Genomic DNA, 20,208 nt, shown 5'->3' on the forward strand with positions numbered 1-20,208 from the left:
TGACCAGAATTCAGAGAATTATCCTTCTGCCTATATCCTTCAGAGAGGCTTCTAGCCTTTATCCAGAGCTGCCAAAACCATTCAGTGCTTATCCTGTATTGCTCTCGGTGCTCTTTTCACTTGGATCAGTGTAGATCATCTAAATTTATTCATACTGGTTGTGAAATATCTTAGTGCTTGGGTAAGAAAGCCAGAGTAGCTTCATCAGAGACACTAAGGAGCCAATCTACCATAGGTGTATGACAACTAACAGTTTAATCTTTTGTTGTAACAATCTCTCTCTCATTTTGTTTACCCTCAGACCTCCCTTGATGTTTACAAGGACATTTTCTCTTACTTTCCCTGAGCTGCACCACTATGGTGGCTGCACCCCTAAGACTGTAGCATACAGGAACACCAGAGATCCTCTCCCCGATAGCATCCAAGGCTACCCCCTTTATCCAAAACCACCAAACTAACACCAAAGCTGATTCACTGAAAGCTTGAAAAGACGGGCGTGTTTTTAGACCAGAAAGAGGTCATCACACTGTTCTGTCTTCTAGAAGACCCAGCTCCCCGCCAAAATGGATACCTAACTCCTGCATAAAGGACATTCAGAAAACTATTAACATAAACCCTCGCACCATCAGAGCTGGTGGGATGCTGTGCCACAAAAATAGAGGACTGACTGACTTACAGAATTCCACGACAAACTATGTGACAAACAAGTCTAACTTCTGCTGTAGTCTAATCTCCAAGCCCTCGTCCACAGATGCTGGAGAACGCCTCTCGCACAGTGCCAGTAGCAAACGCAGCCCGCAGCAGGGAAGGGTCTGGGAAGTTTTTCTCTTTGGGGACGCCTGGCTCCTCAGCGTTAAGGAACAGGCAGCTCGGGATTACAAACTGCGGCCCTACAGACAACCACCTCTCTTACCACGCTAGACACGTTCTGACTGCTGGGGAGAAAGCTCCCGGTCGCGGGTCTGAGGGCTGACCGGCGCCCCGCGGCCGGGGGTCGAGGGGAAACCGCCCGCCCCGGCACCTCGGCGTGAGGCGGGAGCGTCTCGGCGCACTGCGCATGCGCCAGCAGCGCAGGCACACCGCCCGCCTGCCCCCTCACGAGAGCGCATGCGCAGTGCGGTCGTGGACTCGGGAAGCTTTCCCCTGAGCGGCCGCAGGCCTGTGAGAGCTCCGCGGAGCCGTACTGCGGAGGCACTACCGAGCAGCAGACCGCAAAGAAGACGGGCTGCGCTGTCCCGCTGGTTGCTCCGGAGGGACGACCCGTTCCCGAAGCGGGGGACGACCGGCGGGAAGCTTTGCGCATGCGCAAGCCGCACGCCTGCGCGAAAAGCCTGTGAGCTAGCGGAGAGCGCAGTGTGCGCGGCCGTTGTCAGTGCGCATGCGTCAGTCGGCGCGGTGGCGCATGCGCGCGTCCTCCGTCCGCAGTATTGGGAGAGCGAGGCGTGGGGATGCCCGCCGCTGCAGTGCGCATGCGCTGCCCCGCCGCCTGCAGGGCCGCGGCGTGACCGCTGCGGGGCGGCAGAGCCCGGGCGCGCCCCGGGCCGCTGAGGGGCCCTTGGGCAGCTCGGCCCCGAGCACCGCCCGCCGCAGCCCCCGGGGGTGGTGGGGGGGGGTGAAAGGCCTGACGGCAGGGGAAGGCCTGCCGCGGCCGCTTCCAGGCGTCGAGGGCACCTGCCTTTCCTGCCCTGCTGAAACGGAGCCTTGCGTTTCAAGAGGAAGAATGGTGTGTCCCCCGATTAAGTCACCCTCAGAAGGTAACGCCCCAGCCCTCTAGAAATAACCCTTTTTAACAAGGAAACCCTCTCCACAGCACCTTGCGCGCTGACAGCCAACATCTGCAGTCTCTTCTTGAGCCCAGAATATGTCTTCAGATTTACCACATCACTCCCCACAGACGCAGTCGGTGCCCCCTTGTTCACAGAAGCGATCCCCCGCTTGCGGCAAACGGCTGCCTTTCCTGACAGAGGGAGCAGGCTGTCCCACCGTTACCATTCACTTGGGTAAGAAGTGCTCTACCTTAATTCTTTCCCCCTTAACTCCTACCTTGGGAACATCATACTCCTTCCTTGAAGTTTCCATACCCCACGTACTGTCACTGCTATTCATTTCAAAAATTAAGTTACAGTCCCATAAGCACTGTTCCCCTCTCCTCTCCCCCACAAAGGCATTGCTGTGACTGTAAAGGAGCTGTGATGTTGTCAGTACACAGAAGTTCAAGGAAAAGAAGGCGTAGGACAAAGGCAAGTGTATGTTCAGCGACCACTGGGGCTATAGGGCATAGCACCACAGTGTTCTTAAGTAATGATATGGAAAGGAGTATTGTTTTGGATAGTGGTTCACCCTAAGGTAACCACTTTACTGGCAATGGTAGTATAGCCCAATGTTTTGTTTAGAGAAAAATTCCAGCTCTTACAAGAGCGTTCGCTGAGATAGCCACATCTTGGACAACTGCAGCTAAAGTTAAGTCTCCAGACTAAAACTCTGCAGATTTTAACACTCAGGCCCTGACTCCCATTGCCAAAACAGAGCAGAAGTTGAAATTTATTCTCACAAATGACTACCAAACTAGCAGATGCACTCAGGCTGCATAAGGTCACAAGTAGTCTTCAGTAAAAGTTTCATTTCCAGTACAAAACAGTAATGCCATTTTTACAACAAAGCCTACAGGTAAAGACAAAATATCACATCTTAACAAAAAAAAAAATTTATTCTGACTAAACAAAATGTACACTGTTTCCCAAACGATAGTTCTTGTGACTCTCTGAAGTCTGCAGGTCCATTGAGTAACTCGATCACTTCTTACCCTGCAGTCTGATGAAACTATTTTTTGCCAGACTTCTTTATTCCACCACTGGCTGCCAAAAGAAACAAAACAACTGGTTAGACAACTGTTAAAGAGTTTAGCTACAAATTTAGTTCCTCATAAAATCCAATCCCCACTAAACTACCTGTACAACTCAGATCCCCACTGGTGAATTGTTGTTGCACATGTTACTCTTCTGTGTTTGTGATCACATCTCTGAATGAATAATGTTAGAAACCAAGTTTCTCCTGGAACCAAATATGCCCCATAAATCTATGAAAGAACTAAATATTTCAACAATTCCTTTGTTCCTTCATGGACACCCTCCATTTTTTTATTTCTTATACAGCAGGAGTATAGTTTGGTCAAATTGAAGGCTAAGGGAATAAAAACATTGATATCTCTACAGCAACCAGAGCCCCCAGCTGGAATCAAAGCCCTACAGAACCAGGTACTGGAATTATGAGAGTTCCAGTTCTCTGGAATTATCTGTTCTCTGCAGTCCCTATTATTGAAGACACTAAAGCAGGGTGAAAGAACACAGCATATTAACACAGCAACAAGTGTGGCATTTTTTGTAAATGCTGTTTTTTACAGCTTGTGTCATGTATAACCAGGGGAAAGGAAAAAAAGAATAGCAAGGCTACAGCAAGATAGGCTGCAAGGGCTGATGGTCAATAACAGACTTCACACTCCAATATGATTGATTCTAACACCATTGCCTTGCTGAGGCTCTTGGGAGTAGTCTAGCCCTCCCAGAATAACATAATAATCACTATCTGCTTTGGCAAGCATTGAACAAGGACCAGATGACTGAAATCCAGTCTAGAAAAAGGGAGAGTAATAATGGCAGGAAAGAACTATGGAAAAATCTGTAAGCTGAAGTGCCCGACCCAGAACAAGTTTAGGATAGTAAGGACACAGAAGAGAAGCTCAGCGAATTGTTTTGCATCTGTCTGTAATACCAAAAACATTCTGAGTCCCACACCTGGCACATTTTTTGTACGTCAAAGAATCAGAGGAGCTAGATCAATTTGCGATAAATAAACAATATCCCAAGTCAGTGGGACTGGATGGCACTCCCTCCAAGAGCTATGACAAGCTCTAATGTGAAAATGCAGAACTGCTGGCTAAGATTTGAAACTTACCATTACAGCCACTCTGTCAGAGGACTCATAGACTGCCAGCATAGCTCCCAGATAAAAAAAAGGTTCTGTAAAGAACTGGGCAACTATAGACCAGTGAGTCTGACCTTGACCTCTGTAACAGAGTCTGTAATAAAGCAAATTAATAAACACAGTCTTGTGAAAGTTAACAGACTTCTGTAAATTGTAAATCCTTCCTCACTGACCTGCTGGAACTCTGAGGTTATCGTTAAGTGTATGGCTAAGTGAATCCAGGGGTTTTCATATTTTCAAACGGTATCTGACAAGACTCCATAGCAAAGGTTATTAGTGAAACTAAGTTGCTATGGGATTGCCAAAAGGCTCTTTCTGGGACCTTTCAAGACTGAAAGCTTGTTAAAGAATAGGAAGCAAAGTGCAAAGTTTAACATTCTTCACAGAATGGAAAAGTGATTAGTCACATTAATGGACCACAGGTCAAAAACACCTAGAGGGAATTAATAGGCAGGGTGCACCCTTTAACATCTCTAACCCAATCACTGCAAACACTGAAGGAGTACAAGGCGAGTGCACAGACTCACATTAACACTATCTGCTTCTATCACTATCTGAGACAAAGACTAGGCTCAATGCACCATCCAGATGCAGGCTGCAAACTTTCTTCTGTGACACAGCGTACTTTACAGTCACTTAGGCAAAAGGGTTGAAGACAGACTAATTTCCCGTCATGTTTTTTTTTTTCCAGCCAGGAATCTACTGCTTTTGAAGAAATTCATCCTCTAAGAGAAGAAGTACTGGATTTGTTAAACTTCCAGGACTGTGGCAAAGCCTACAAGTAATATATCTCGAAAGAAAAGGATGGTATGCTAAAATAAGAGTAGAAATGTCTCTGCACCATCCCACCAGAATAGGTTAGCATGCAGATACACTGTTGCACCTGCTAAACCACAACCTGCATCAGTAATTTGGGCACAAAATTGCATAGTGAAGGAGAAAAAAAAAATTAGCCTCTATTTGTTACTTATCATCTACACCTCGCATCAACTTACTGGTGTATGTTAAATAACCTAGAGGTACATGCCTTTTTATGTTTTTCAAGCAAAAACATTAAATTTTTGAAGCCAGCAAGCCCTCCATTTTTCCTATCAGTATGGCACCTCACTTACTGAGGGGCCCTTTTCCAGCAGCCTTTGCTTTCATCTCCTCAAGTTTCTTTTGCTCCTCCTTCTGCTTTTGTTTAAATGCCAGATCTGTCTAAAGAAAAGAACAACAGTGTTTGTTAACATCTCCTCCCAAAAAAATTCAAAAACAACTGACAAGCAATGAGAAACAAATGTAATGTTCTAATAGCAATAAAAACCTGACTGATGCAAGACAGCTGAATACTACTGAATATGCAAAACCTTGCAGAACCGTGACAAAGTTTTTTTGCTGTACCAGAATGCAATGACTAAACTTTGTTTGTTTTATCTTTCTGAAATTAAACAAGTATCGTTTCCTATGGCATAATCTAATTCTGCCCTCTGATATTAGATGTTTGCACTAAAACCATTCATTAATATGCAACCAGTGATACTGGGAGCCTAGTGCACAAGCACTGTCTAACAATAAAACTTGGATTATATAAGATGTAAAAAAAAGAGAAAAGTTTGCTTTTACCAAAAAAACGCATTAATTTCAAAAAAATCCTTCCACGCATTTGTCACTATTTTCCCAGGTTTAATATGTTTGTATTGGTTCCAAGAAATCTAGTTGAGACTGCTGGCAAATTGTACAGGCAAGCCAGCTGTTGAGCATCCCTGCTAGAAAAGCCTCCAGAATTCAAGAGAGCTCAGACATACTCTATCCCTGAGATACACATTCTTCATAGACATCAGGGCTGAAAGGGACCGTAGTGTTTTTCCTTGGCACTCAGGATTTTGGGGTAACTAAACTGAGGACCTTGACAACTGAGATTCTATAGACTCTTCACCAATCCAATCCATGGCTCAACTATCTTTATAACCAGAAGGTTTTCCTCTTCTTATGTTAAAGCTTCCCTAGCTGCAATGTAAGCCTATTACTTCCCCTGCCTACCCCACACAGAACAGAATATTCTGTTTCTCTCACCAGGTTTTCCACTGTTTGGTTTTGGGTTTTTTTTTCCTGTAGACTAACGTGTCTTTCTTAGTAAATCAATCGCTCCCATTTATCCACTTTTGTAGGTTTTTTTCTTGCAACGTGTTGCCCCCCTGTGCTTGCAGTATTGCGGTGCTGAGAGGAAAAGAAATATTATTACATCATGTTTGACACACAAGATTTTGCTTATACATCTTGTATGATTTTTTTCTTTTACAACACCTGATTTTGCAGGTTCATGTTCAGTGTATGATCTAAGTCTCAAATCCTTTCAGGTGGACCTGGAGTTTAGCCAGTCATTCTCCTTGTATTTTATAAGTTGATTAGTCTTACCAAAGAAAGGGACTTAGCATACATGCCTAATTAAATTACTCTATTTTTTCAAACTTTCTCCAATTTGTTAAGGTTACTTTTGACCACTAATCTTGTCCTCTGACAATCTGTGGCCCCCCCAGATTTTATGTTTTCTACAAAGAGAATAAGCTGTATTGTCAGTAAGTTAGTCAACCAGCCAACCAAGGCACTAATCAAAACATTACTTAGACTCCAACCGAATACAAAATCTTGCAAAACCCCACTCAATATGTCCTTGCAGTCAGACACTGAATCGTTAGTAATTGCTTTTAGAGTGTGGCATTCCAGCAAGCTGCATGCTCACCTTCCGTCACATTTAGAGGTCCCGTTCCTGCCTTGCATTTGAGAATGTTACATGCACTAGCATCAAGAACCTCCTATCTACCGGTTTTCTCCTCATACACAGAGCACTGCCCTGCTACAGAACAGAATTTCCTTTGTTTGCCGTGTTTATACTAAAATCCATACTGGCTATTAATTTTTACATTATGATAACTTGAATCCTTGCAAACACTTAATTGGTTCTACCATTTCTCTAACAATACATCTTATTTAGAAAGCTGTGATTTTTTTTTTCCTTTTTCAAAGAGACATCATATTTGCCTTTTTCCAACCACCGTTGCCTCATCCATCCTCCACGATCCTCAGAAATGACAGCTTATGCCCACACTCTGAGCCCTTACATTTAAGTGTCTCTAACGTGAGATTCGCTAGTACCTAATTTATTTGAACTACTTGATAATCCCCGGTTTTTTTGTATCCTGTCCTAGGCTCTTGTGACCGCGTTGATTTGTGAGACTTCCCATCACCGCCTGCTGCTTTGGCGAGGCCGTTCCAGACTCCTCCATCAGCCTCCACTGCTGCGTTTACCGTGAAGGCAGGCGGGATGTCAGCAAAGAAAAATAACAACAACAAAAAACACGGAAAACTGCGGCCGCGGAAGGCAGCGCATCACGTCTTGGTCCCTTACGGCCGCGAGTTTTACCGTCAGAACGATTCTTCGTAAAACGTGACGTTTCATAAAATGCGTATGGCTACGGAAAGCTGAGCTGAGGGGTGACACGCACGAGGAAAGCAGCCCCGCCGCAAGCAGGGGCCGAGGCCCAGGCCAGAGCCGAGCGGGGCAGGCCCGGCGCGGCAGGCCCGGTGCCGCAGCCGCCCCCCCCCGCCCCCGGGGCTCGCCCGCCGCCCTACCTCGTCCAGGTCCTTCGACTGCTTCTTCGGCTGCTTCAGCGGCTTCTTCTTGCCGCCTGCAAAGACAGAGGAGACAGTGAGCCCCGGCGAGGGAGGGAGGGAGAGGCGGGTCGCGGGGGGCCGCCGGGTGCCCCGGGCCCGGCCTTACCCTCTCGGCCCGACATGGTGCCCGTTCCGCTCCGCTCGCGCTCCGCCTCGCCCGCTCCTCGCCCGAGCGGCGCGCGCACGCGGGCTCGCGCCGCCTGGGCGGTCGCTTCCGCCTGGCCCCGCGCGGCCGCCGTAGCGCTTCCGCCTCAGGCGCCGGGCCGGGCCGGGCCGGGCCGGGCCGCGGGGAGGTAGGAGGTGCTGCCCGGGCTGGGTGCTGCGGCGGGGGGCTGGTTGCCCCGGCCGGCTCCTCGGGGAGGGCTGTACGGTGGGGAAGGAGCGGCTCGGCTCAGTCTCCGCCGCGCACGGAGCTCCGGGCCGCCTCTGGTGTTGGCGGGCGCGGCCTAGGCGAGGGCTGGCGGTGGGACCCCCCTCCCCCCCCTCGCGGCGGGCCGCTCCCTCCCGCGGGTCGGCTTCTGTAGCTGAGGTGAGACCGGTGCTGCTGCCCGGGCCTGTGCGTGGCTGCTAGAGGCGATCGCGGTCTCGCCGTGTTGGCTGTACGGTTCCGGGAGCTAAGGTCCTGGCTCTGCCTGTGGTGAAAGGGTCCCCTCCGGCAAGGAAGGGGCCGGTCATGTGGAAAAAACAGAGCTTTTCCCCCGCCTCAGGCGTGAGAAGTAGAGCTGTGAATGTGTGGCGGCGTGTCGGAAATTCGGTTTTTACATTTCGGCCGTGGCAAAACAGACGGCTGCAAAATAAGATAGGACCCATAAAAGCTAGTCTTACTCGCCACCACTGTCCAGTGTGTGTAGCAACTGGGGTGTAAACCTTTTGAAAGAATGTTTGTGTCAATGACTGTAGGCAGGGGAAACTCATTTTCTTACAAGGGGAAGCAAGAGAAGGACAAGGCTTGTTATCGCAGATGAAGCTTTCGTAACTGCCTTAGGTGCTATTAGCTTAGACTGCGATTACTTTCTTTGCAGTCTGTTTGCAACTGTCTGCATAGAAATTTTTCTAAAAATCTCAATCTTCTCTCTCTTTTTGCTATACTGTCTCAATAGCCTGAATATTTGGTAAAACTCTTCATGTAGTAGTGCAATTAAAAGAGGGAATTCTTGTAGTATAGAACGGACCAAGTTGAGCTGGTTTTAGTGCATGGCCTGCAATGTAGTGGGTGTTGTAATGGTAAGATATATGAGTGATGCTGGAAGAAGAGAGAACTTAGTTCATTTCCATGTTCTCGTGGTTTCAATCTACCATATTATGCATATAAAACAACTGGTAAGATATTCACTGTGCTGCTAGGTATTATTACTGTTTGTTAGAAATACTCAACAGGGAATGAATCTGTGGTGTTCAGAATCAGTAGCCAGCTAAAAGCTAAAGCTAATAAAAAATGTCTATCAGTAGGAAGAATCCTTTCCCATGAAGATGCCTATATTTGCTCACACATGATGTCATTAGCCACCTAAAATTAACATGGAAAACTGTTTTAAAACAATTTTTAAAAACTATGCAGCAGCTATCAAGCTTTCTCAATAAGCCATGTTTTTATATTATATTAGTCAAAACCTAATGTAGTCATACTCAAACTTCATATAAAACTTTATTTGAAAGTTTTCCTGTTTACAGTTTTTAGAGGAATGCACTCAGTAGAAAATTAAGATCTTATTTACAAATCAATAGACAATAAACCATAACTAGCAGTCTGCTTTTGCAGTGTAAGCAAGAATTTTAAGCTCATTTTAAAATGCAGCCCTAGCTGTGTGTTCACTACTTGATATTTTTCTGAGCTTTTGGCTCTTCCTTATGTTTTGCTTTTGTAAGCAGTCTCATGAGAATACTCGTGTTCAGTTCAACACTTCTGTGTTTTCTCTCTGTCCTTTATGTTTTTGTCTTTGCATTCTTCAACACTTCGTGTATCTGTGGAGTGTGAGATAAAGGGAGTGATCAATCCCCACTTCTTTTCTTACCAAGATTTTTTTTCCCTCTCTGTCTTTTTTCCTATTCTGTTCTTTTGCAGAATTGTTAGTACCTGTGACGTGGTACACCAAACTCAAGTGTGAAAGCACAAGGCAAAATTTCATATGGCAATCACTTCTATGCTGAAGCATTAAACTACTCTGAAGCTACTCCTGCTGGTACTGGATCTGCACATGATCACTATTCATGCAGTGAGTGAATTAGTAATCAAGAAGCATGGTGGGAGTACTTACTAACAGCAGAAAAGCAGGAATCTGTGGCAGAACTGCCCTTTGTTGAAAATTGTGGAAAGTTCTCTAGGTAAGTAATGGTGTAAAACTAGTGATGGTTTAGCCATTCTTGAATTTTATTGGGTTTGGTACACGTGTAGTTTTAAGAGGTATTAATCGACCATACTTAAATAACTTGTCTTTTTCTTCTTCATCCTTGTAGCACTTTTATTCAGTGATTAAATTCAAGACATGGGGCCAATGAAATATAAGTCAAGTGTGTCCTCGGTGTCCTGTGGTCTGCAATATCACCATTTGTTGATAAAGTGGAGTCCAAAAATGAATTTACACATAGTGCGGACTTACTGCTCATCAGCACCTAAGAGGCCTGAAGCCAAGTCTGCGATAGAAATGGCCATGGGTCTTCTTAATCGGCTGACAGAAGCTGGCACCATTATGGGAAAAAACTCCCTTCAAAAAATGTCTGCAACATGCAAGAGTTGGTGGGACAGATATGAAGAGTTTGTTGGAATTAATGAAGTTCGAGAGGCTCAGGGAAAAGTGACGGAGGTAAACATGGAGATAATGTGGAAATTTAAAAATTATGAGTTGAGATATATGAAGTATAAACACTGGCTGTGAGGCAAAAAAGATCCTCCAAGGAGAATCATGTCTTTTTTGCTGCTTTGACTGTGTGTACAGATACTATGAATGTGTTCTAGTCTACGCATGTTAGTAAACACAGCTTATCCCTTAGATTGAAATGGAGCATGGTTTGTTTTGTTGTCCCCTCCTCCACCCCCCAAATAAAATTCTTATAATTAGTGATTTAGATCTGTCTGGTAATAAGTCTCTAAAATACTTTCTTCTCAGGCTGAAAGTGTCTTTATGATAGCTCGAGGGATAGTACGAGAGGCTCGTGAAAATGTGGAAGCCCAACAGATTAAACTGAAGGAAATTCGGGACCGCTTAGACAGGGTCTCTCGGGATGACACCCAGTATTTAGAACTCGCTACTCTGGAACACAGGTTGCTGCAGGTAATTTATTGGTACTTGAGCCCTGGCAAATATGATGAAAAGTTTGTGCTTTGCTTCCATCACTAGTAACTGTTCTTGGAGATGCAGTTCAGTTCTGAAGTACAGTGATCTGAGTTAATTTCTTATGATACTTGTTTTAGTTAATTATTATTGACAGATTGATCTGCTATGCAAATTGTATATGTTAATACTAAAATAGGGCAGTAAATTTGGAGAAGACAGCTGAAGATAGTGAGCCTAGAAAATTAGTTGTTGTAGTGGTGACCTGCACATGAGTAGTCAACAAAAAGCTGGGATTCAATGAATTAACCTTCCATGTGATGAGAGAAGCTCCTTTCTGGTTGTTAATCTATGAAAACTCTCTCAGCTGCCTTCTATGTGGCCACGACACCCAGGCAATTCATTAAATCTTTTGTCAGAGAGCAGCAAGAATGAGGCTGCTCTGTAAGGGAGCAAGAAGATGAGGTTGACCGCAGTGCAGGCTGGGCAGTATCCTCACCAACAGGATGCAGTCCTACACCACCACAGCTGGATGAGCCAAGCAGGGCTGGTGACAGAAACATGTTTATTAACAGTCCATCAATTAGAGATAAACAAAGTAGCAGCCAAAGTCAATGCAGGAAATCCAGGTGAAACTGCAGGAACAGCAGGGAACAGGCCCAAAAGCAGGTATACCTATGGCAAAGCTCGGGTAAGGAGTGGGTACCAATGCCTGAGCTTAAACTAAGCTCCTGGATTGGTGGGTAGAACATCAGGAAAGAACTAGAGATCTGTAGTTGCCTAAATAAGGGATCAGGCCTGTGTGGATGAGACCTAAAGAAGAACAGAGCTTCATGACTATGAAAAAAGTTAGAACTCAAGTCACTGCTGTCTGTAAGGGAGGGGTGCCATCTTACAAAAAGGAATAGACACTTGGAAGAATGAAAAGAGTTCTGGGAGATAAAGTTAGCTGACAATCAGGCTCACCGCTACCAAAAGCAGCAATTCCTTTGCTAAAACAGTGGGATTTTACTGCAGGAAAATAACCAGAAAACCTTCCACTATTTTGCTGAGATAAAATGGCTTACAAAAGGAAATGCCATCCTGAAGCCAGTAAGAAGGGAGAAAGGGAAGACATTTTGTCTGTGAGCAGGGTAAGAAAGAGAAGGTAGGGAAATAAGAAGTGTGTGTATTCATGAGATGAACCTATCTAAGACATCCTTTCCAGTCCTATTTTCAGTTCCCATTTAAGGGGTTTAGAACTGAAAGGAAGAAGTGTGGTAAAGGTAGTGTTTGGAGAAGTAAGGAGAGCTGAAAAAGTTAACATTATGGGGAGAGAAAGACTTTCCCCACTTGTACCCCTTTTCTTCATCAGCATGTGTAGAGGATCGTCAGCTGTATTTCTTGATGACCTTTTCCATTTCTCAGTTTTGACTTAAAATTATGTCTTAAGCAGGATTAATAAAGAAAATCCCACATTAAAAGGAAAATTTCTGAAACACAATTAATGTATGTTTTTCATTTCCATTCCTTCATCTGCACTGGGCTTTGGGGCGGGGGGGAGAGGGGGCAGTTAATATTGACTTTATAGTTTCATATTATACCTTCTCCCTCAAATCACTGTGTTTCTTGCAGGAGGAGAAGAGGTACCGAGCTGCGTATTTAAATGCAGAAGAATCTGAGAGAGAAAAATTCTCTCTCTTCTCTGCAGCTGTAAGGGAAAGCCATGAGAAAGAGCGAACAAGAGCTGAAAAAACAAAGAACTGGTCTATTATTGGTTCTGTCCTAGGAGCCATTATAGGTGTTCTTGGTTCTACCTATGTTAATCGAGTAAGGCTGCAAGAACTAAAAGTCTTGGTCCTTGAAGCACAGAAGGGCCCAATAAATCTGCAAGAAGCCATCAAAGAACAGGCCTCCAGTCATTATTTACAGCAGAAGGATCTCAGTGACGTCATAGCCGACCTGAAAAATGTGCTGCAAACAAGGACATCACAGGAAATAAAAGAAGGCACTTTGTTAACTAGAGAAGACAGGAATAACTCCATAAAAATAGATTCTCTCTTAATTCCTTTAAATGAACAGCTAAACTACACTAAACAAGTCAGTTCATGTCTAGGGAGTTTACAACAGCAGTTTAACAGTTTGCAGGAAAGTGTAGCACAAATGATTTCTGAAATGCAGAGTGTTAAACTTGCGGTTCATTCTAGACCTACAGAAAGAGTGATGCCAAGGTCTTCAGTGGAGGGTAAGGGCCAGGCTTCTGCCGTGAGAGATGTGATTTTGGAATTGTGTGATACCGAGCGGAGACTGGAAACACAAATCAAGAGAAATTCTATTTACAGCACTGCGGTGACATGCGCTGTGTTTGCTATTACTCTGCCCGTACTCTATATTATACTTAAAGGGAACTGATCTCTAATTAATTGCCACAATTTACTAGATTAATAAAAGTAAACTTGCACTCTAAGTACGTAAGAGTACAAGTCCAAATAAAGTTGTGTTAGCATTTCTCGTTATGCTTTCTCCTGTATATTTGGAAAACTTGTAAAGGCTTAGTCCATCTACTGCTGCAGGCTCCAGGTTTACAGTCTTTTCCAGTCATGCCTTGTGGTTTTTAACTCCTGGAGCAAAGGAAATTCCACAGTTTCATCTGTTGATTTTATTCACTGGTTCACTCTTACTGTCTAGTCTTGTATGTCATGCCAGTCAGTGACTTTCACTCTGGAGCTGTATTTGTGATTTTCTGTTCAAATGATTCTTTTAATCTATCATTGATCTAAGTGCTTCATGTGTAATCCTTTATAATTTTTGTCCTGATTTCTTCATGGTTTTGCAATTTGTCCATACACAAAACATTACGAGTCATTTTACCAAACAGATAGAAATATTTGCCCTGAAGTTTTTGTTTTGATTTGGTTTGGTTTTTTAATTTTAGATGCAGCGACTTGAAATGTGAAAAACAGCAGGGGCCATGTAAATAAGGATTGAAATTACTATGATACAATGTGGCTGTTCAGCCAGATGACTCATTTAAAATACGTTTAAGTTACATGTGGTAACTTTTTCCTAGCATTTCTGGAGCTTTAGCTGTTTGTTACTAATAGCTCTATGTCCTTAAAGGCTTACAGGCAGGGAAGAAGGGTTCAGATACAGAGATGTAAGTAAGTGTGATGATGTTTATTCTGCAGATGCAAGCCAATTAACCTTTCTTTACAGACTCCTTAACCCATCATTCCCTATGTATTTTGTGGGTTTAGTAATCATCTATGGCGCAATCACTTTCTTATTCTTCCTAGTTCCTCTTTGGAACTGTCCATTTTTTATTCTTTTTTCAATTTTGTTATGTCCGGAAATGGCAATGCTACTGTACGGCAGGTGCTTGTAAGCTGGTACGTTAATGGTAATAGTGTTACGCAAACTACTCCAAAATAATATTTGGAAAAAACTGAAAGGTCCAGCTGCCTTTTTTTCCGGGAAGGATGAAGAATGGCTGATTGAGGAAGAATGCTTGTCTAAACAGCTAAACATCAGGATCTCTGTGTGGCCTAACACAAAGTTGTTGGTATCGCTGTGATAAATAGTTTTCTCCCTGTGATGGCAGAAGATAAGCAAATCAGATGTAGAACTCCTGCTCGATGAGCACTTCTGTGGAATCTTTGCAGACACAGGAGCGACAAGCTCGCTTCATGGTGGCATTTCAGAATGACTAAGTTGTGTTTAGTATACAATCTGCTATGGGGGGTTTTTTTCTTCTGTGAGCTTTTTCTAGTTTCTTCTCGGTAACCATATTAAAAGAGTTTGAGGTTTTGATTATAAGCTCCTAAGAGTTTAAGATCTTTGTGACAGGGACAACTTGCTCTATGAAGTACCAGGTCCATTTGGTATCATTAGGTGCTATTATAACATGACTGAATAAACAAACAATATTAGGAAAGATCCGTGATGATTCACTACTTGTAAGAGTAATGAAGTATGCAAAAAGTGGTTTGGGGAAGGACCACTGCTGATTTATATATTGATTGTTTGGAGTGTAAAGTAAATAACAACCATTTGTTAGGGAAGCTGTTTGATCTGATGGCTTGAGAACTGTGATGAAAATTCCCATACACTTAGCTGCATCAAGAAGTATACATACAGATCAATCCAATTTTTCAAACCTATACTACTTCTTTTTCTCATTTCACAAATATTTTTACAGGTTATACTTCTTGCAGGAGCTTGATGAAAATCAGAGGCAAGTGTGTAATTAAAGGGAAATGAGTAGTACAATGGTTCTATTTGTAGTTTGCTGGCACTAGTCACTGAGAATTTTGATCTGGTTTGGTTTTTTTCCTTCAGTTTAACTACATAAAGGTAGTCATCCCCCCCTTATTATGTAAGTGGCTGAATTTTATTATATATACACAGATTATATATACATAAGCATGGTTTTAAAATGCTTCATGCTAGGCAGCTAAACTTGAAAGTTGAGGCAACACTCACTGAATTGTACTTGGTACAATGAGTAGGGGTCCAAGGCTAAACTTGTGTATAGTAAATAAGAGAATACAGAAACAAGGGTTGTGTATTGTTCTAAAGAGATCTGCTTTCTACCCATTTAAAAAAGGTGGTAGGTAGCTTTAACATTACCTAGAGTTTTGGGAAGAAAAAGTCAGTCAATGAGAATGGTAGCAAATAAATCAGTGATAAATAAGAGTTTGAAATAGGCAGCCTAAACTTTGAGAAGAGCTGGAAGGTGTGATATGTATCAAGATGAAAATAACTGGATCTCATTCTTTGTAGGGAGTTTAGAAGATTCAGGGACAGGTTCTGTGTGCAGTGTTGTACAGCTGGCAGAACTCGTTGTTACAAGTGATTCTCATTTCTGCTCTTCCTTGCTAAATCCTCGTATGTGAAGTGACAGAAGAATAATTTCAATTAGGAAAAAAACCCTTGTAATTAACTGTGTCTATATAATAATTAGGAGGGCAGATTTGTATATTTCCTCAATACTGGATTAATCATCACTTCATTGTGGCAAGGATCTAAATGTGTAGTTTGGTGCTGTGCCGTATGTGTACCCCAAAGCCAGAAGGTGTGGCTGCAACACTAACAGCTGTACCTGAGCTAGCTGAAGGCAATATCCAGGAAGACTATACACATAATCTGTTCAGTACTTTATGCTAAATCTTTGTCATGGTAACACAGGCAGCAAATACACAAGTTTGAACAAAGCCAGCAGAGCTGTACAGAAGTGTTTATTTGAGTGCTCACATTAGTTCAGGTACATTTGCAGTACCAACAGTGATTTACACAACACGCAGTGACATCTCAGTGTGTGTTTCCTAATGATTCAGCCTCAGCTAAATGAATAGTTCGTTGCCTGTGCTCTTCTAGGCTATTTTAGGGTTTTTTTTAAAAAAAGTCTTCTGTTGCATACCTGTGGATTATTAATATAATAGATAGTTGAGTTTCACTTTTGGAATGGGGTCTCTCAGCTGAAGCTTTCCTCAACAAGAAAGTTCTGCTTGCTAAGGCCTTTCGAGACTTAAATTCTTGCTCTTTCTTTCAGCATAGTCCTCTCTGGGCAGGACGGCTCAGCCAGCCCTGTGTCCCAAATGCTCATCAGCCAGGAGGGATGGTGGTTGCAATAGTTTGTACATGTCTAGTGAGGCCAGGGACTGACCTATGCATTGTGTGTAGGTCAGAGAAAGCCAGTGCTGATTGAACTTAATTCCACTGTCAATCAAGACACGGAAGATAAGTTAAAAGAGGCAACCTAGTAGGAGCGACAGGAAGCCCTTTGATATACATTAATTACAGAAAAATGGGTGGCAGTGGCCTGAGCTTGGCCCGTGCTAAGCTATTTTGAGTTCTTACTGCTCCATGAGAAACCACTAGTAACTCAAAAGCAAACAGCCTAGTGGCTATGGAAATAACTTTTAATGAGGTCACTGCAGACTTCTAACAGTAGGTGCATTCTGAAGAGAAAAGTTGCCATTCCTTCCACTCATGAAAGGAATAGCAAATGTTGCCTATGAATACAGGACAAAAGCAATTATATGTAGTGTAGAAATCAGGATATACATATTTATTTATCAACTTGAGTTTTGAATGTTCCAACATTCTAAGATCTTGGTGGGAAGTTGCAGGTGCTCCTGTTGACTTCATTGTAAGTATCTGTTTGGAAAATACAGTTTCTTTCACAGAATACCTTCCAGAAACATACTTCCCTCTTTATGGAGCTTAGGAGCGGTAGAGATGTCTTGTTTGCTTCAGAAACAGGATTGAGATTTGCAGTAGGAGTGAGGTTTGTGAGCTAGGAACAGGGACACACTGCTGGGTTTGTCCCTAATATATTTAGAACTGTATTTTATTGCCAGATTTTTGCTAGCAAGTTATATTCGTGACCTTCCTCATAAGACATACAGAAGTGCCATTTCTGGTGTTTGGCAGTTGGTGGATAATCTAAGAAGATATGGGCTTAAATACAGCAAAAAAACCAGCTGGACCACAGTTTTTATTTTTAAGGAAAATTAAGCCTTCAAGTAATTAATGGTTGTGGCAAGGTTTTGGAGTTTTCATCGTGGGAAGTTTTTAAGAACAGTTTAGATAAATATCACTAGGTTTGATACAGATATAGACAGATCCTGTTGTGGGAGAGTCTATGGACAATTTGATGTCCTAGTCATCCTTGTGCACATTATCCTGTAGTGCAAGTTATAGCAGAATGAGAAAGTGTTGTGCTGAGAAAATAATAGCTCCGTTTACTATGTGCCATGTGGTGTTAGGCACCAGGAGAGATGGAGAGTGCATGTATACACAGCTGTAATAAAGTATGACCCTAAAAGTATTGCCTTAATAATTATTTTTGGGAATCTAATTTGTAAGGTGACTTCTCGACCAATTTTGAAATACTATGCAAGGAGGTTTTTTAAAGGCTGTTTTTAATAGAACTTGCACACTAAGCCTTTAGATGGCTGCAGCCTACACTGGCCTTTCTGTGAGTTTGCCTGAAGCAAGCTGCCCCACTAAAGATTATTCTATTTAAATACTGGTATACCATATACTCTCAGGAACTTCCCTGTGCTTCAAGACTTATTTTAAAAAAAAAAAACCAAAAAAAACCAAAACAAAACCAAACAAAAAACAACCCCACACACACATAATTTGCGTTGGTTCAGTGAGCTGATCACCCAACCCTCTGTATGAGTTTGGTGTATGTAATCTACTTCATCAAATGCATCTAGTTCTTGCTCTTCATCGATGTGATTGTGACAATCTCTGTGGCTGGAGCCCTCGCCTGTGACATTGGAAAATGTGTTCATGGTGACATTGCACATGCCATGCATAAATGCTTTGGGCACAGTTCAGGCTGCACGGCCTGCAAGGCACATTCAAAAGCAGATCCCTAAACACCAACAGACTGCTGCTAGCAAAACTGTAGCTGCTCAATTCAGGGTAATGAACACCTTAATGCTGTTTCAAAATGTTCTGACAAACTGAAAACTTAAAAGGAACAGAGCCAGATTTTGAAGCAGGGTAAATGTAGTCAACCTTCTGTTAGTCCCTGAATTATTGCTCTAAATGCAGTTTATTCCCAGAAGCTATAGACAGTATTCAGATATCCCTCGTGACTTTCCTAACCCGTCTCATCCCCTACTTAGAGGGAAGGAAGTGTAAGAAGAAAATCAAAAGGAGTATAAACAGCTGCTAGCCTTGTGATTATCATAATAGTTACATAAGAAACTTAGCTAACCTTCTTAGAACCAGACATGAACAAGGGCTTTTATAGAGGAGGATCCTTTATGGATTTAAATATATTTTTTAAAAAAAGCTTCTGAACAAATGGAAATCAAAAACTGTTTCAATTTTTTCCTCAATATGTTCATTCTTTATGTGATGGTTTTTTCAGCTGTGTAATGTTTGAGAACTACCTTTTTCTCTAGTTTATTTTTAAGAACTGCAAAAGATTTTTGTGCAGACCAATCAAAACTCCTCCCTGAAGAGGGAATATGTAATCCCATGGTGGTTTTACAATATCCTTGTCACTCTGGAGGGCTATAAGTACAGTAAGGGGGATAGGAGGGAGGCACTATAATATCCGTCAAGTGCAGGGAAGCTCTTCCTGCCCTGCTCCCAGGGCAGACCCTGCAGCCAGCTCCCTGTGCCAGCCCTGCCATGGGACAGAAGCAAAAGCGGCTCTTTTCCAATGTGCTCTCATGGGGCTTTTTGCTGGTTTTTAAGTGAAGCTTGCAGATGTTTTTTTACCGGATGGAAGGCCCTGCAGGTTGGGACTGGCTCTGGAGGAAAGGCACAAAGGCGATTAGTGTTTTGAGTCAGGAATGGGTTGGAGAAAAGAAATATTGTATTTAACTCTCTTAGTCACCAAAACTGGATTTTGGTGGAAGCAATTTGAGTGCAGTTAAAATGTCTCTGATTAGTGAGATGGTAATATTCTGTTCAGTAAGTTCTAACCTGAAGAGCAATTTAGTGGGTAGGATGTGGTAGTAGGAGGGTTTTGTCTGTGTGGGAAGAGGAGCAAGTAAGGGGTCATCTCCTCATGAGACTCCTCATGGGCTCTGTGTAGAGTGGGCCCCAAGGACTCCTCAGCATAACGAAGTGCCAAGGAGCAAAGGTCCAGAGAGGCAGCCGGCAGCTGCCTCTGAAATAATCCTTCCTTTGGGGGGACTGTGATTGTGCTGCCAGATCCTGAGGACTGTTCAGCGTCTCTAGACTTTTAGACATAGTTTTTCCTTCATAAAATAGTTGCTTTTTGGGCTGGGAGTGGGAGTGTGAGAGGCTGATGGATTGTAACAAAGAGTAAAAGTTTAATGATACTTCTAGATATGGGACTTGTACCAACTATGTTCCTCTGAATGTCAGAAATGCATGTGGGAGGGAAGCCTGATTCAGACTTTCGGAGCAGCTTTGTGTCTTGAGCAGAGATCCTGTAACTTCATCTAGCCAAAAGGAAAAGTGATGGGCATCCCTGGCATACAGTGAATTCTGTACTTTGCACAACCCAGGCCAGTGCCTGTCTCCTCTTCCTCAGAGTTTGCTTTAACCTACAGCTACTGTATCACTTTTGCATGTCCTCAGATACCTCCTCTTTTTCCACACAGAATTTGCAGCTGGGTGGTAAAGGCATAACTTCATCTTGTGTCTGGGATTTCCAAACATCTGGCAGTCAGCTCAGCAGGCAAATGGCTATGGGGCCATGTAATTGTATTCAGTACCTATAGTTGGTCACTGCATGTATAGCAAGTCAGTTGTTAGACTAACTGTACATTTGCTGATCAACGACACAAGAGAGTCCAGGACATCTGGGGAACACAGAAGTTAC

The 20,208-nt window shown here is 43.2% G+C and overlaps 1 protein-coding gene and 2 long non-coding RNA genes across 8 annotated transcripts; 2 read left to right on the forward strand and 1 right to left on the reverse strand.

The window, feature by feature from the left end:
* Positions 1–1,530: 1,530 nt before the first annotated feature.
* LOC126049988 (uncharacterized) lies at positions 1,531–5,098 on the forward strand. Of its 3 annotated transcripts, XR_007509353.1 has the most exons (4): positions 1,531–1,754; positions 1,895–2,000; positions 2,165–2,244; positions 4,677–5,098. It is a non-coding gene; the product is annotated as an uncharacterized LOC126049988 (long non-coding RNA). The 3 variants fall into 3 exon arrangements; XR_007509352.1 differs by lacking the exon at positions 2,165–2,244 and having other exon boundaries at positions 4,673–5,098; XR_007509354.1 differs by lacking the exon at positions 2,165–2,244 and having other exon boundaries at positions 1,531–1,723; positions 1,811–2,000; positions 4,673–5,098.
* On the reverse strand, positions 2,682–7,862 carry LOC126049987 (uncharacterized). Its single transcript, XR_007509351.1, has 4 exons — positions 7,742–7,862; positions 7,594–7,649; positions 5,094–5,181; positions 2,682–2,855 (listed from the first exon to the last, which is right to left on the reverse strand). It is a non-coding gene; the product is annotated as an uncharacterized LOC126049987 (long non-coding RNA).
* CCDC51 (coiled-coil domain containing 51) lies at positions 7,580–14,699 on the forward strand. 4 transcript variants are annotated; one of them, XM_049827192.1, is made up of 5 exons: positions 7,580–7,669; positions 9,698–9,957; positions 10,090–10,436; positions 10,740–10,904; positions 12,519–14,699. In XM_049827192.1, the coding sequence occupies exons 3-5, from the start codon at positions 10,119–10,121 to the stop codon at positions 13,293–13,295; spliced, it is 1,260 nt and encodes a 419-aa protein (XP_049683149.1). In that variant the 5' UTR covers positions 7,580–7,669; positions 9,698–9,957; positions 10,090–10,118; the 3' UTR covers positions 13,296–14,699. The 4 variants fall into 4 exon arrangements, with proteins under 4 accessions (XP_049683149.1, XP_049683146.1, XP_049683147.1 ...); XM_049827189.1 differs by lacking the exon at positions 7,580–7,669 and adding an exon at positions 7,853–7,928; XM_049827190.1 differs by lacking the exon at positions 7,580–7,669 and adding an exon at positions 7,935–8,955.
* The last annotated feature ends 5,509 nt before the right edge of the window (positions 14,700–20,208 follow it).

This window comes from Accipiter gentilis, chromosome 23, assembly GCF_929443795.1.
Source record: "Accipiter gentilis chromosome 23, bAccGen1.1, whole genome shotgun sequence".
NCBI lineage: Eukaryota > Metazoa > Chordata > Aves > Accipitriformes > Accipitridae > Astur > Astur gentilis.